This window comes from Chelonoidis abingdonii, chromosome 1 (assembly GCF_003597395.2).
Source record: "Chelonoidis abingdonii isolate Lonesome George chromosome 1, CheloAbing_2.0, whole genome shotgun sequence".
NCBI classification, from domain to species: Eukaryota; Metazoa; Chordata; order Testudines; family Testudinidae; genus Chelonoidis; species Chelonoidis abingdonii.
This window is the reverse complement of record NC_133769.1, coordinates 250,031,674-250,044,273: the sequence shown is the minus strand read 5'-3', so window position 1 is coordinate 250,044,273 and position 12,600 is coordinate 250,031,674. Positions and strand designations below refer to the sequence as shown.

The following is a 12,600-nucleotide window of genomic DNA, read 5'->3' as shown; positions in this document are numbered from 1 at the left end:
TGGGGGGCTGAGGGGTTTGGGGTGTTGGAGAGACTCAGGGCAAGGGCGGAAGCACAGGGTAAGGGTAGCCTGCCCTGCCAGTAGGAGATGGGGGGCACTAGGACCCTGGGTTGCTGGCTGCCGCGGTGGCACACTGACCCAGGGGACACCCTGGGCTGCCTACTGCCGATGCCGCGGGCAGCTCAGAGTCCCTCTGGATCCCAGCAGCAGCGGCCGCTCAACCACTTAAAAAAAAAAATTTGGGGGCGCTGCTTTTTGGCACTCCCAAATCTTGGTGCCCTAGGCAACCGCCTAGTCCACCTAAATGGTTGCACCGGCCCTGCTTAGTTTAATGGCTTTGTGATACTGGATTCATTCATGCTATGTATGAAACTTGTGCATTTAGAGACAAGTTATCCCTTGATGTTAGAAGTTGAGGTATCTTGACACAGCACCTTAAGTAGTAAAAATGTTACAAAGTACTATATGGCAGAAATTCTGTACGAAACACCAAACAAAAGGCCAGTAAAGCCAGACACCCCCAGACTGTCATTCAAGGTATTTGGATCTAATCTCAGTCAGCAGTATAATTCCTTTTTAGTGTAGCTAAATTGGATCTTTTCAGTGGTACTGACAGTCATTAAAGGATAACATGGAGGGAAATTGATCTGTTTTTAAAATAAAATTTTGCAGTTAGTCTTAGGCCACATTCAAGTACCAGATTAGTGAAGAATTTTCTTCCTCAATTTCTCTTTCCTTCCTAGAGTTATTCTCACTATGAATATTTCACTTGGTCAAATGTGGGGGAGGGATAGCTCAGTGGTTTGAGCATTGGCCTGCTAAACCCAGGGTTGTGAGTTCAGTCCTTGAGGGGGCCACTTAGGGATCTGGGGCAAAATCAGTACTTGGTCCTGCTAATGAAGGCAGGAGGCTGGACTCAATAACCTTTAAGGGTCCCTTCCAGTTCTATGAGATAGGTATATCTCCATATATTATAAATGAAACACATACTATTAGGCATAATGTTGTATGTTCCAAATGTAGAATTTTTTGCTCTTTAGGAGTGTCTGCATGAGCCTGGAATAAGTCTAACTAATCTGGATGCCAGTGGTATTCAGTTTTATATTACATGAGTTGGTAAAGAGGTGACTTGCTATGGCCTGGTCTTCCCTAGAAAATTAAGTCAGCTTAATTTTGTTGCTCAGAGAAGTGAAAAATCCACATCCATGAGTGGTGTAATTAAGCTGATCAAATCCCCAGTATAGGCAGTACTAAATCAATGGAAGAATTCTTCTGTCAACCTAGCTACTGCCTCTTGGGGCAGTGGATTACTTAGGCCGACAGGAGAACCCTTCCTGTCAGCATGAGTAGCGTTTACGCAAAGTGCCACAGTGGCGCAACTGCAGTGGTTCAGCCATGCTGCTGTAGCATTTCAAGTGTAGACAAGGTCTACATCTCCTGTGCTTTTGTTCTTTCTTTTTCTTTTCCCATCCTTCTCTTCATTTTCAATTCTCTGGTTTTCAACCTTGATGTATGTCTTCCTGTCACTTTCAGTGCTGCTTCTTCCCTCCTTCCTTCTTCTTTACCCTCATGTTGTCTTCTCTCTCTCTCCTGCCCCAAAAAGCTTTGCCTTGTCTCTCACCCAACCTATTCAGTCTAATCTCTCTCTCTAACACTGATCACATTTTCCATTCAGTTCTAGCTCTCTGTTCACTGCCTCCCCTACTCCCACCCAAATCCATTTACATTCCCCTCATCCACTCACCAGCATTCTCCCTCCATTTATTTTGCCCCCAGTACATATTGATTCCCACTCACTTATCCCAAGTATATTCACCTTTTCGAACCCTAACTTCACATATACACTCCTCCTCAGTCCACCACCATTATTCATCAGCAGCAGGCCAGGCAGAGGAAGTTGCTTTGAGCATTTTTCTATGCCTGCTCTCTTCCCCAGGGTTGCTGGGAGACAGAGAATTTCATCTGTCCACCTCATTCCTGCTTACTTGTGGAACCTCCAGGAAGTTTCTAGTTGCCAAAGAGAATTGAGGTTGCTCAGCACCTTGCACAGGGGCACTTGTTACTCACAAGATTAGGCCCCAAAATTGCAGGTGTTTGTGGCTTTCGCATTGAGAAGGACAGTAGTAGGAACAGAATAGTGATCCAAAATGAAGAGCTGGGCTGAGAAACCTCAGCTAACCTGGACAGGTGTTCTCTGCTGTTGGCCCTCTTTGCTCAAAAACAGTCTGGGCAGTGAGGGTCCATTTTGAGATGATTATTCTGAGACCTGGGAATTCCCCACTGCCCATTGTCCGCAGTTGCATAAATCAAACACTGCTCAAATGTGTGTTTGAAAAGCATTTTGAGAATAAGTATAATTCAATTTGAAGCACAATTTCTGATCTGTTGCATTGTAATAGATCAGAGGCTGTTTGTTTAATTCACCGCAACTCTCATTGAAGCATGTTTGAAAGGGTCAAATACTACAATGGTTATTCATGTTCAGGTTGCTTTTCAAAGCTTAATTTCTTTGCAGCATGTGGAAGCATGGTAGAGCAGCATGGAATATTGCTTGGCCAATTGAGAGAATGAACATGGAAAACCATTCTTGTTCAACCTACATGTATTTCTTTTCAGTAGACTACAGTACTTTTTCTTATTTTTCTCTTTTTATTCTCTTTCTCTCTCCTTTTATCTGTAATTGTGGTGATTTTTTTGGCATTACTCCACTCTTCCTTTACTCCATGTTTTTGATTTTGTTGTGGCTTCTTCCACGTTTTTCATTTCACTTCTTGGTCACCTTGTTTTCCCCTCTCTTTTAATACATGTGTTGCATGTCTGCCTTCCTTTCTGTTTTATTTTCCCTTCTCCCAAACTTCTTCCTTTTCACAGCATTGGAACACGGGAGGTAGTCACCCAGAAGAACTTGAGTGGCTTGGTGCCCATCCGAGATTTCGGGCTAGACCCCAGCCTCCTCTACTCTTTTCCTTTACTAGCTCTGAGCCCCAATTTACTGATTGTGTGGCTGTTTCTGAGCGTAGCGTACCTGGTGGCCCGATTACGTTGCAAATGAAGACAAGCTTAAATAAAACAAAAATAGATAAATTGCTTAAATATGTATTGCCACCTGATACCTGCTGGACAAAGGAATGTATCATAGCAATGTCTGCCAAGAATTATTATTATGCCTTACAATTTTACGTTTATATTGTACTAAACTGTAAATATACATCAAATTATTTTATCAAGAGGAATTGTATTGAAAGTTTAAACCACTGTTATGCTTTCAGTGCTTGTAACATAGTCTGAAGTTGGCTGTTACCTCGTTACTTTAGCTGGCCTGAAGATCAGTTTCTCTTACCAAATATTTCTCTTACATTCAGATCTAAGAGTCTCTCTCATATATACAGTTTTGTGTTACTTGTTTCATGTATTCCGGAGAAAGGAACTCTGTCTGAAAAGAATTTATATCTTTTTGTATAATCTTTAAGTGTATGCTAACCTTGCCTTTCATTTTTATGAGGCATGAAGAGAAAAATTTAAAATAAATAGGTGGGGTTTATAACAAATGTAACTAAATAAATCTGACACTTTCTACTTCCATTTCAAAGCATAATCGCTAAATTACAGTAGTAAACAGTTGCAGAACCCATAGTCTTGTTCCTTTCTCATGTTTAAATCTATTTCAATAGCATATACTGTACCCGCTCAAAAAAACCCTTGAACTGCAGTGTACTGCATGCAATATTATACCATTATGTTTACTGGTATACATTTCTGTAGCCTATTTAAGTGACTGATTCTCAGAAAAGGAGAGTATGTAGTAAAAATAGACTAATAGTGATCCGTTGTTCATTTATTCCTCCTTGGGGAAAGAGGCTCCGTTTTTAAATTATGAAAAAGAGAATTCTCAATCAGGATAATAACTTATAAATTAATTATGTTGACATTTAATATACCAGGCAAGAAAAAAGGTATATTAGTTAGCTCCCTTAGTGTGGTTACACTGAACTACAAAGGCAAAGCATTTGGGTTTTGTGCAGTGACAATAGACAAAATATTACTGTTATTTCTATTCTTAAATATTTGCTATATGTGCACAGATATTATGGTTATGAGAGCCACATAAGGACCTGGGTAGGTAAATAGATGACAGTGAGTTAATATGTAATTTCTGTCATCATTATAATTAGCTCAAATAGGCACATAGCAGCACTGAGAGAGCCTAGATAACTGTAACTGTTATATTCATTTTGATGTTTTTAGAAGCATTTCTGACCAGTAATAACGCAAGATGAAAAAGCAGCTATGTAATTTTGAGGTTAGAATAGACTCTTAAATTCAGGAAATGTTTAATTTCCTGTTATAACTAAATCAGAAAGTACATGACTATATTTTCTTTATGTCCTCACCAAATCAGATTGTACAGTACATCTCCTGATTTCCATCCTCTCCCTTACCCCAGATACCCTCTTTTATGTTTTTTTAAAAAGGCGAATCTATTTAAATTTATATTTCATTTAAAAAAAAAAAACCTGGAATGAATTTGGGAAAGCTTATTGCTGATTCCAAGGCATTCCAGCAATGGAAAATACAAAGCTGATTGGTGGCAGGTATAAATTACTCTGCATCTGCCACTACATCTCAGTCCTGATCTTCACACACTTCTAATTCCAGCCTTATTTGTCCCCTGAACAACCTGCCTTTTGTGCCAAATTCTGTGTTTTTTATTATGTGAATAAGCATCCAGTACAGACAAAGGCCTTGATCCAGCAAAATGCTACGCACGCTAGCCCAATCTGACAAGTATGTGCTTAACTTTGAACATGAGTAGTCCCATAGAAGTCCATGAATATTCATGTGCTTAAAATTAAGCATGTTTAAATGCTTTGCTGGACTGGGACCAACGTGCTCATCGTCTTGCAAGATCGAACTCTAATTTAAGAAGCTGATTAGTCTCACTTTTGGGTTAAATCCTAGGCCTACTTAATTCAATTTCATTTCTTTGGGCCTAGATTTCTTCCTTTGTGACCTAGCCTATATTTAAACTCAGGTCTCCAAAGCTGAAAAGCTTAGTGCATTCTGCCAACATACCTCGACCAGAAGAAATTAATTCTTCACAAAAACTATCACATAATTAAGATTCTGGTTCTTCACTACGGTCTCAATCTTGCACAGTGCCTGAACTCCCAATATACTCAGCGGACGCTCAGTTGAGGAAGCTCAGCACTTCATATGACTACTTGACACCTTGCTCGATCCGAACCCAGGCATAGGATCTCTAATGAGGAGATGACTGTTATGTCATATCAATGACTGTGTAATAAACATAAGTGCCATTAGTTGAGATGTATGAAGCAGCACAAGGTCTCCATTCTTTGCATTTTAGAACACCTTTTAGTAACTTTGGGTGGTGGCATGAAGGAGCAATACTGTACCTTTACAATTCAGCTGGTTGCCTTTGGGCAGGAGGTTTCTCATTCATTTAATTAAAAGTGACAGGTACTAGGGTTAAGGTGCGATATATTTTAATTAATTTAAGGCAAAGATAACCCCTACATTTAAGGTAAAAATAACAATTATTGTTATGCCTTTGTGGTCACACATCAAAATATATTTTAGATCATATTTAAGGTTATACTAAAGGTAGGACTAAAGCTAATAAAATTAAGGAAACTCGATACCAGTTGGTGTAGTATTCTGTTACCAACTCATTCAGTTGTGTCTAGGAATCTCGATGGTGAAATAAGGATTTATGTTCACTTTTAGGTCACCTAAGAAAAAATAAGTCATGAATTAATATTTCTGGTCACCACTGTTTCCAGTCAAACAGTAAGCCACGTCCTCAGCTGGTATAAACTGTCATAGTTCCATTGAAGCTGATGATATATAGCAGCTAAAAATCTGGCACAGATGATGATATGTGATAGCACATTATATCTTGTCTTCACATTCTTCACAGGAGGGGGAAAAAGCCCTTGCAGCACCATCACTCTGACTCACTTCAGACATGTGCAATAACTGGTCATGATGGGTTGAATTCTGAACAGTGCTAAACTTACCATTGAATACCCTAACTTTCTGGTTTGTATCCCATGCTACTGTCCCTTTGTGACATTACCCAGGGTACAATCTGGACTGTTGAACAGCTTGATTTTCTAGCCTGGGGTGTCTTTTACCCTTCTTTGCTGTCAGAACATCCATTCCTGGTCTGTTCACACAGCCTTCAGTATTCAAAATCACTAACAGATAAATTACATGAGCGCTCTGACCAGTCATTCATGAATTACATATAGGGCGACACCGACAAATTCTTAGTCCCAGCCTTGTTCCTCCAGAAATCTGCATCTCGTACTGCTCAGTACGCTTTTGTACAAGCTCATAGGAAGTCTCTCATTTCATCAAAGGAAAATGATAATGTACCAGCCTTGTCATCCCAAATGGAGCTTCGCATACACTGTAATCCAAACACACTGGTTAAGATAAAACAATAAGATAAGTTTATTAACTACAGAAAGATAGATTTTCAGTGATTACAAGTGATGATGCGTAAAAGTCAGGGTTGGTTACAGAAGAAAATAAAAGAGTAAAATGCAAGCTAATACCTAACTTAACAAGCTAAGTGAACTTAAAAGCAAAAGGTTTTGTCTCACCATACGCTGCAGGAAATTTCACAGGCTGGGTCTCCTTTCAGCCTGAAACGCTGCCCCCTTAGTTCAGTTCTTTGACAGTAGTTGATATTATGAGCAGAGATAAAGGAGGAGAGAGGTAAATGGGAGGCCACAGTCTCATTCTTATACCACCGTCCCCTCTTTGAGGATTGCCCCCAGCTGGAGTGTAGGCAACAAGTAGTCTATTGTGGACTGACTCCTCCCTCTGATGGAATGTAAATTTCTTATTATTCACACCTTCCTGTAGCTGGAGACTGCCTGCTTAAGCAGGTGATAGCTCTTTAACACCTGGCTGGAGTGTCAGTGTATCTTTGGGCCTGCTTTTCTTAACCTTGGAACATGTATAACAATGCTATACAGCCAAATCTTATAATTTCACATACAATGTTGATGCACACATTTTACCAGGACAATAATGATCAGCAAACAATAATGTTCGGCAGATTGAGTTTTCATCTGATTTCACAAAGCAGACTTTGTACAAAATTTATCCTAGCCTTGTAAAAGTGGTGAACATAATAATATAGACCATTGCACAATTAAACTTAATGATTTAATTACAATGAAAAAAAAAACCAATTTGCCCAAGAAAAGGAGAGAAAATGAAAGCAAATCCTTTATGGAAATGTATTTTAATAGTTCCTTTGAAGCAACTCAAGTCCATGACATGAAAATATATTCAAGAAATTTTCACAATATATCTCACTCACTTAATTGGCTGTAACAACTTTTGCAGTATTTTGTGTAAAAACACAAAATAATGGTGTAATGTACATATTGGGATCCATACTATAAAAAATAGTTACTTCACATTTGTAGTAGGCAATCCTCAAACTTTAAATAGGATGGCTTTAGGAGACAAACTTAAGAATGCTAAATGCATTTAAAACAGTCAACAAATAATAAAATTACAACCAGTTTAATTAATCAAAATCAAATAAGTCCAGCAATGAGCATAAGCCAATGTTGGAAGAAGATTTTTAAAAGTAAACAAAACCCAAAGCAACCTTTTAAGTTAAGTCACTGTGGTTTATCTGGGGTATGTTACATGTTGCTTTTCATCTGTCTTTAAAACAGGAATAATGTAGCATTTCAGCCATAAGATGGTGGTATGTACATTTTGCCATCAAGCTAGAGCATTAAATCATTATCGTTATCCATCTTTATCTTCTGCAGTAGAGAGAGAAGAAAACATTCTCATGAGAATCTAAGTTAATTTGTAACCTACATTTTTTAAAAAGTGCTTCCTCTTTGTAAGTCTGTTTTTGGAAAACAAGGATTTTGCGTATAATCAAAGGGACTTTGCAGTAGATTTCAGAACCATTATATAGAAGCCTTATAGCTGGGATAGCTTTCGTTATAGCACAGAGCCTGCTCATGGTATGGAGCAAGTGCATAGCAACATTTAAGGTTTGCAGTCTAAACTCTGAACAGTTTTGTGTGATGACAGTACATGGAGCCAATCTTTTTAATACCCATACAAAGCTGCTGTTTCAGGATTTAGATTCTGCTAGTACAGTTTATTAATTTTCAAGTTAATTTGTGCATGCAAAGTTATCTGAAAAGTCATTATTTTTATATTCACGCTTTAAGTAAGCTTTGATAATACTGGCATACAGGGAACAATAAAATTATTTAAAAAATTCTGTTCAGAGATCAGCAGTTTTTCTTTTTCAACTTAATTTACTAACAGATTAGCAGAACTGTATTTCAGCAGTTTTTTTGGATTCCACGTGCAATGAAATGGCATTTAAACTTCACAGTAAAAGTACCCTGAAATACATGAAACCATCTCAAATATAAAAGGTTTGTTCCATTAGATATACTGCTGCTTTTTAGAAATGCAAAACTAGCAATTAAACATAGCATGTGTCCATTCTATGTGCTTCTTAATAGCATTGTTTAATGATCCACCATTTTTAATATTTGCAATAGCAAATGATCCAAACATCCATTGAAACTAATCAACTTTTTTTTTAATGCTATGAAATAACCAGTTCATTTCATCTTAGTTTAAGTCTTTTATTTATTTATTTTCCTTTTTACTGCTGTCATTTTTTTGTGCTTGTTTTTTTCCCCAGTGAGGGTTGTCGAAGAGAAAATACAATGAAGAATGTTGGATGTCGCAAGTATGCATTTAATTCCCTGCAACTGAAGGCTTTCCCAAAGCATTACAGGCCTCCAGAAGGAACTTATGGAAAAGTTGAAACATAAGCATACTGTGTCCTGTAATTGGCTGTTCCATTAAAACAGGGGGATACACTCTAGTTTAATATATGAATCTGTCATCAAGATCAGATAACCAATTTTTGTACATTTCACTGGGTTATATTGAGCATGTTACTTTATTGAATTGGAATTTATGAAGATTATTCTGACACTTTAGTTTGAGATTAGCTTGATGACTCTCTGCCTGTTTAAATAGCCTTTAGTGTATGTAAAATGTACAAATACTGTAGCACTGAATAATTACCTAAATGGAAATAGCTTGGTACCTCCAGAATGGTCAAGGACTTTATGAATGGCGCTTAAGCAGGTGTTTCACATAACATCTTTTTATACTGAGTTAATTTGAGATTAAGATTTTCGTAATACTTTTTAAAACTGAGAATAAAACCTCAGTGTTGTAAATAGTAAATTAATTGGACCCTGGGCAGTCTGATGAGTGTAGAATGAATTGTTACAATCAGGCAACACCGGTTTTAATTTTTAAAAAAAAGAATGTCAGCACAATAAAAGTCAGGAGCTTAAAATGTTTTACTGTATATATAATGCTGTCTTTCATACATGGAGTTAGTAATGTACAAGGCCAGATACTGACATGAAGTCTTACCCTGCTCCAACTCAATCCAAAGCTCCCATTGACTTTAGTGGGAGCAGGATTGGACCCATAATCACCTTATTTGATTTCAGAAAATTTTTAAATTTTTCGAACACTTATGTGGTAGCGCTCACTGCTAATCAAATGCAAACAAACAAAATTCAAATACAGTTTTATCTCCCCATTACTTATAGTAACTTATACTATAAACAGGCAAGTCAGTAAATTTCATGGTATTGTGTATTAAGTAACACATTTTTCCGTGGCTTTTTGTATCACTTCAGGTCAATCGTGTTAGTAGCTGAAATTTTTTTGATGATATTTTCCATACTTGCTAACCCAACAGTGCTCTGTAAATGCCCACCGCTGCCCAATCATTCTATAACAAAAATGTGTTTCTGTTTAGCATTGCATTTTGCCCAGCTGAGCTCTGTCAGAAAAATGTGCAAGGATTATGATTATCATAACATATATTTCTGGTGAATCTAGCAATGTCCTATTTTGATACACAGTAACTGTTAATGTGTTAAAATCTCATACTTATTCCATCTCATGACTAAAGTGACCAGATAAGCATCCAATAAGAAATGTTCAACAGATTTCCTTGAAAATAGTCTCTGTAAAGGGTATGCATTCTAAAAAATGAATGTAAACATTAATTTCCAGATTTTATGAGGATTAATCTTCCCTAGCCACATTTAGCTCAATATACAATAGTCTAAGGAAGTAGGCTTTAGAATGGGAAATACAGTCAGTTTATTCAGAATAGAATAGCAACAGCCAGGTATGTATGTGGCAGTTCCTTATTTCTTTCTCTGTCTTCCTGGTGTTTGTGTGTGTTCTCGCTGCTCTATCGAGCTTGTTCATTCTGCTCCCATATACATTCTGGGGGGTTTAAGTACCGTAGGTTTCACGTTTTGCTTTTTGCTGTTCAACATTTAATAATGTGTCACACATGCCAGTTAGACTGTTTTGCTGAACTAACTTTTTATTATTATTTCAGCCTTACTAAGATAACAAAATGACGAATATTGTGTAACATATGCATAGGTCTAGAAGTCTGTAAAAAGTTTTAATTATCCGGCCCCTGTTTTGAATAATTAATTTATGGCTATAGCATAAACAATGCTTGGGAACTCCACTTGCTCTGTTCACCCCAAATGAAACAACTTGTGTTTGTTTTCTGACAATGTATAAAACAAATACATTTAAAAAAAATTTTTTTTCAGTAAAGGTCCTTTGGATTTATATTATTCCATTCATTCTGTTAAACCTGCAATCCCTATTCCGTTAATAAATGCCACATTTCTTTTTGTGTAATCTGTACTCTGTAGAACTCAACAGTTTCTCACTGGTGACATTTAGTTGATCAGTTTATTTCATATATTTTTCAATCATGTAGTTAAGCATATATATAAATTCTTACATTGTTACACAGGAACGCTATGTTTCATTTTGGAGGAGGAATAATGCAAGAGAGTTATTATAATTGCTAGAGCTGTTCACTAGTATTATGGATTCCTTAATAATTAAATTCACTCTAAATTATAGTGGCCTTTATTTATTTTGTATGCACACCTAATCTAAATGAATTCCTAAACTCTTTATGTGCATGCTTTTTGCTCACCTTTTTAAAGCAGTGGAACACCAAACTTAAGTACTGCATTATTTTGTGGAGAATATTCCAATTTCTATATACTTCATGTAAAGCATCATTGTTCTGCTAATATTTTATATATACAACATTGCTATTACATGCACATAAATAGGCTTGCTGAAAGGGCATATTGAACAGTAAGATTTTGAGCAGTTCATCTAAAAAGAAAAACTGTGAAACTTTAACTAAACATATAGGAACCTTCACATGAGAGTTTAAGCTTTTCTGTTGCACAGGAAAGACATTAAGGATTATTGTAAAATGAAGTTCTGTCTAATGTTCTTTTTGAGTACTTTTTTAAATTATAAAACATACTAAGGTTAAAAAAATGTTGCCAGGTATGTTCTGTGTATGTTCTGTGAAAGCACCCACAGCACAGTTGCCTTTTGTTTCATTTATATATGTAAAGTTATTGTATAATACAGTACTGTTTTGTCCCAACACCGTTGTATTTGCCAGGCTTTGTGCACTGAAATATTTTTATTTATTTGGTTTTGGGCAGTATTAATATATCATAAACATATGGTTAGTGTTTTATATATTCCTAGTTCATCCAATCCATGTATGCTGTAAATGTGCTCGTCTTTAGGATGAAAAACAATAAAAAACTGACAAGAATATTGAGATGGTGACTTGTTTTTAAATGCATCAGTTTAAGATAAATCAATACTTTCAAGGGCTTTGGCTCCAAACTTGACCTATCTGATAACATTTATCTAATGGGGAAGGCACTGGATCTTTTATGGATATGTTTTACACATTTATATGAATAAAATGGAGCTATTTATTTTTTAGATCTTGCTAAAACATTGTGTACGCCATAGAAGAATAGCTGTCAGTGTAGTTAAACCAGACACAAATTCGGTCCAGTATTCTGGGTAGTCTCCACAGTGACATTTAACAACAAGCTAAATGAGGTGGTTTATGCCACCACATCTCCACAGTTTCTCTAATAACTTCCCAATCCATCCTCACTCTGTTTGCTGCTTCCCTTCTATTATATAATCTCTTCTCTTCTTGTTCCTGCTTCCACTACAGTCAGCTTGGCTTTGAAACAACTTTACCTGTTTGATCCCTCCCTGTTTCCTCTGCTACTTCCCTGCCCTGAATAGACTGGTATTCATTGTTTACATAGTACAAACATTCTGCTTGCAAGTCCCTTTCCTCACCATCCAAATAAATTAGATCTTGAGGGGAACAGGGTCCCTTTTGAGTGCGTGAACTTCGTTTTGGTTTCAGTCGCAATAAATTCTGTATGAATTAAGCAAAAGCTTTTCATGTTCACTGCATTATTTTTTGCTTTGTCTCAGAGTTTGAAGAATGGCAAATGCAATTGTATTTGTTTTTGGAAAGATGATTTTTCTACACACCATGGAAGGAGAACAGTAACAGAAAACAACCAAACTAATGTTCAGCGTCATCCAAAATGGGGAAAGAAATCATAATTGCCAAGTGTAAAAATTCCTGATTGG

At 36.8% G+C, this 12,600-nt stretch overlaps 1 protein-coding gene across 13 annotated transcripts in view; it reads left to right on the top strand.

Moving 5' to 3' along the window:
- INPP4A (inositol polyphosphate-4-phosphatase type I A) overlaps positions 1-11,752 on the top strand; it is a 197,304-nt gene extending 185,552 nt beyond the window's left edge. For 6 of the 13 annotated variants that reach the window (XM_032805543.2, XM_032805550.2, XM_032805549.2 and 3 more), the window contains one exon: positions 2,872-4,391. In XM_032805543.2, the coding sequence (XP_032661434.1) occupies positions 2,872-3,052 (181 nt within the window). In that variant the 3' untranslated portion in view covers positions 3,053-4,391. Of the gene's footprint in view, positions 1-2,871; positions 4,392-8,731 lie in introns of those variants that run through there. The other 7 variants (XM_032805553.2, XM_032805552.2, XM_032805548.2 and 4 more) reach the window with 2 other exon arrangements.
- The last annotated feature ends 848 nt before the right edge of the window (positions 11,753-12,600 follow it).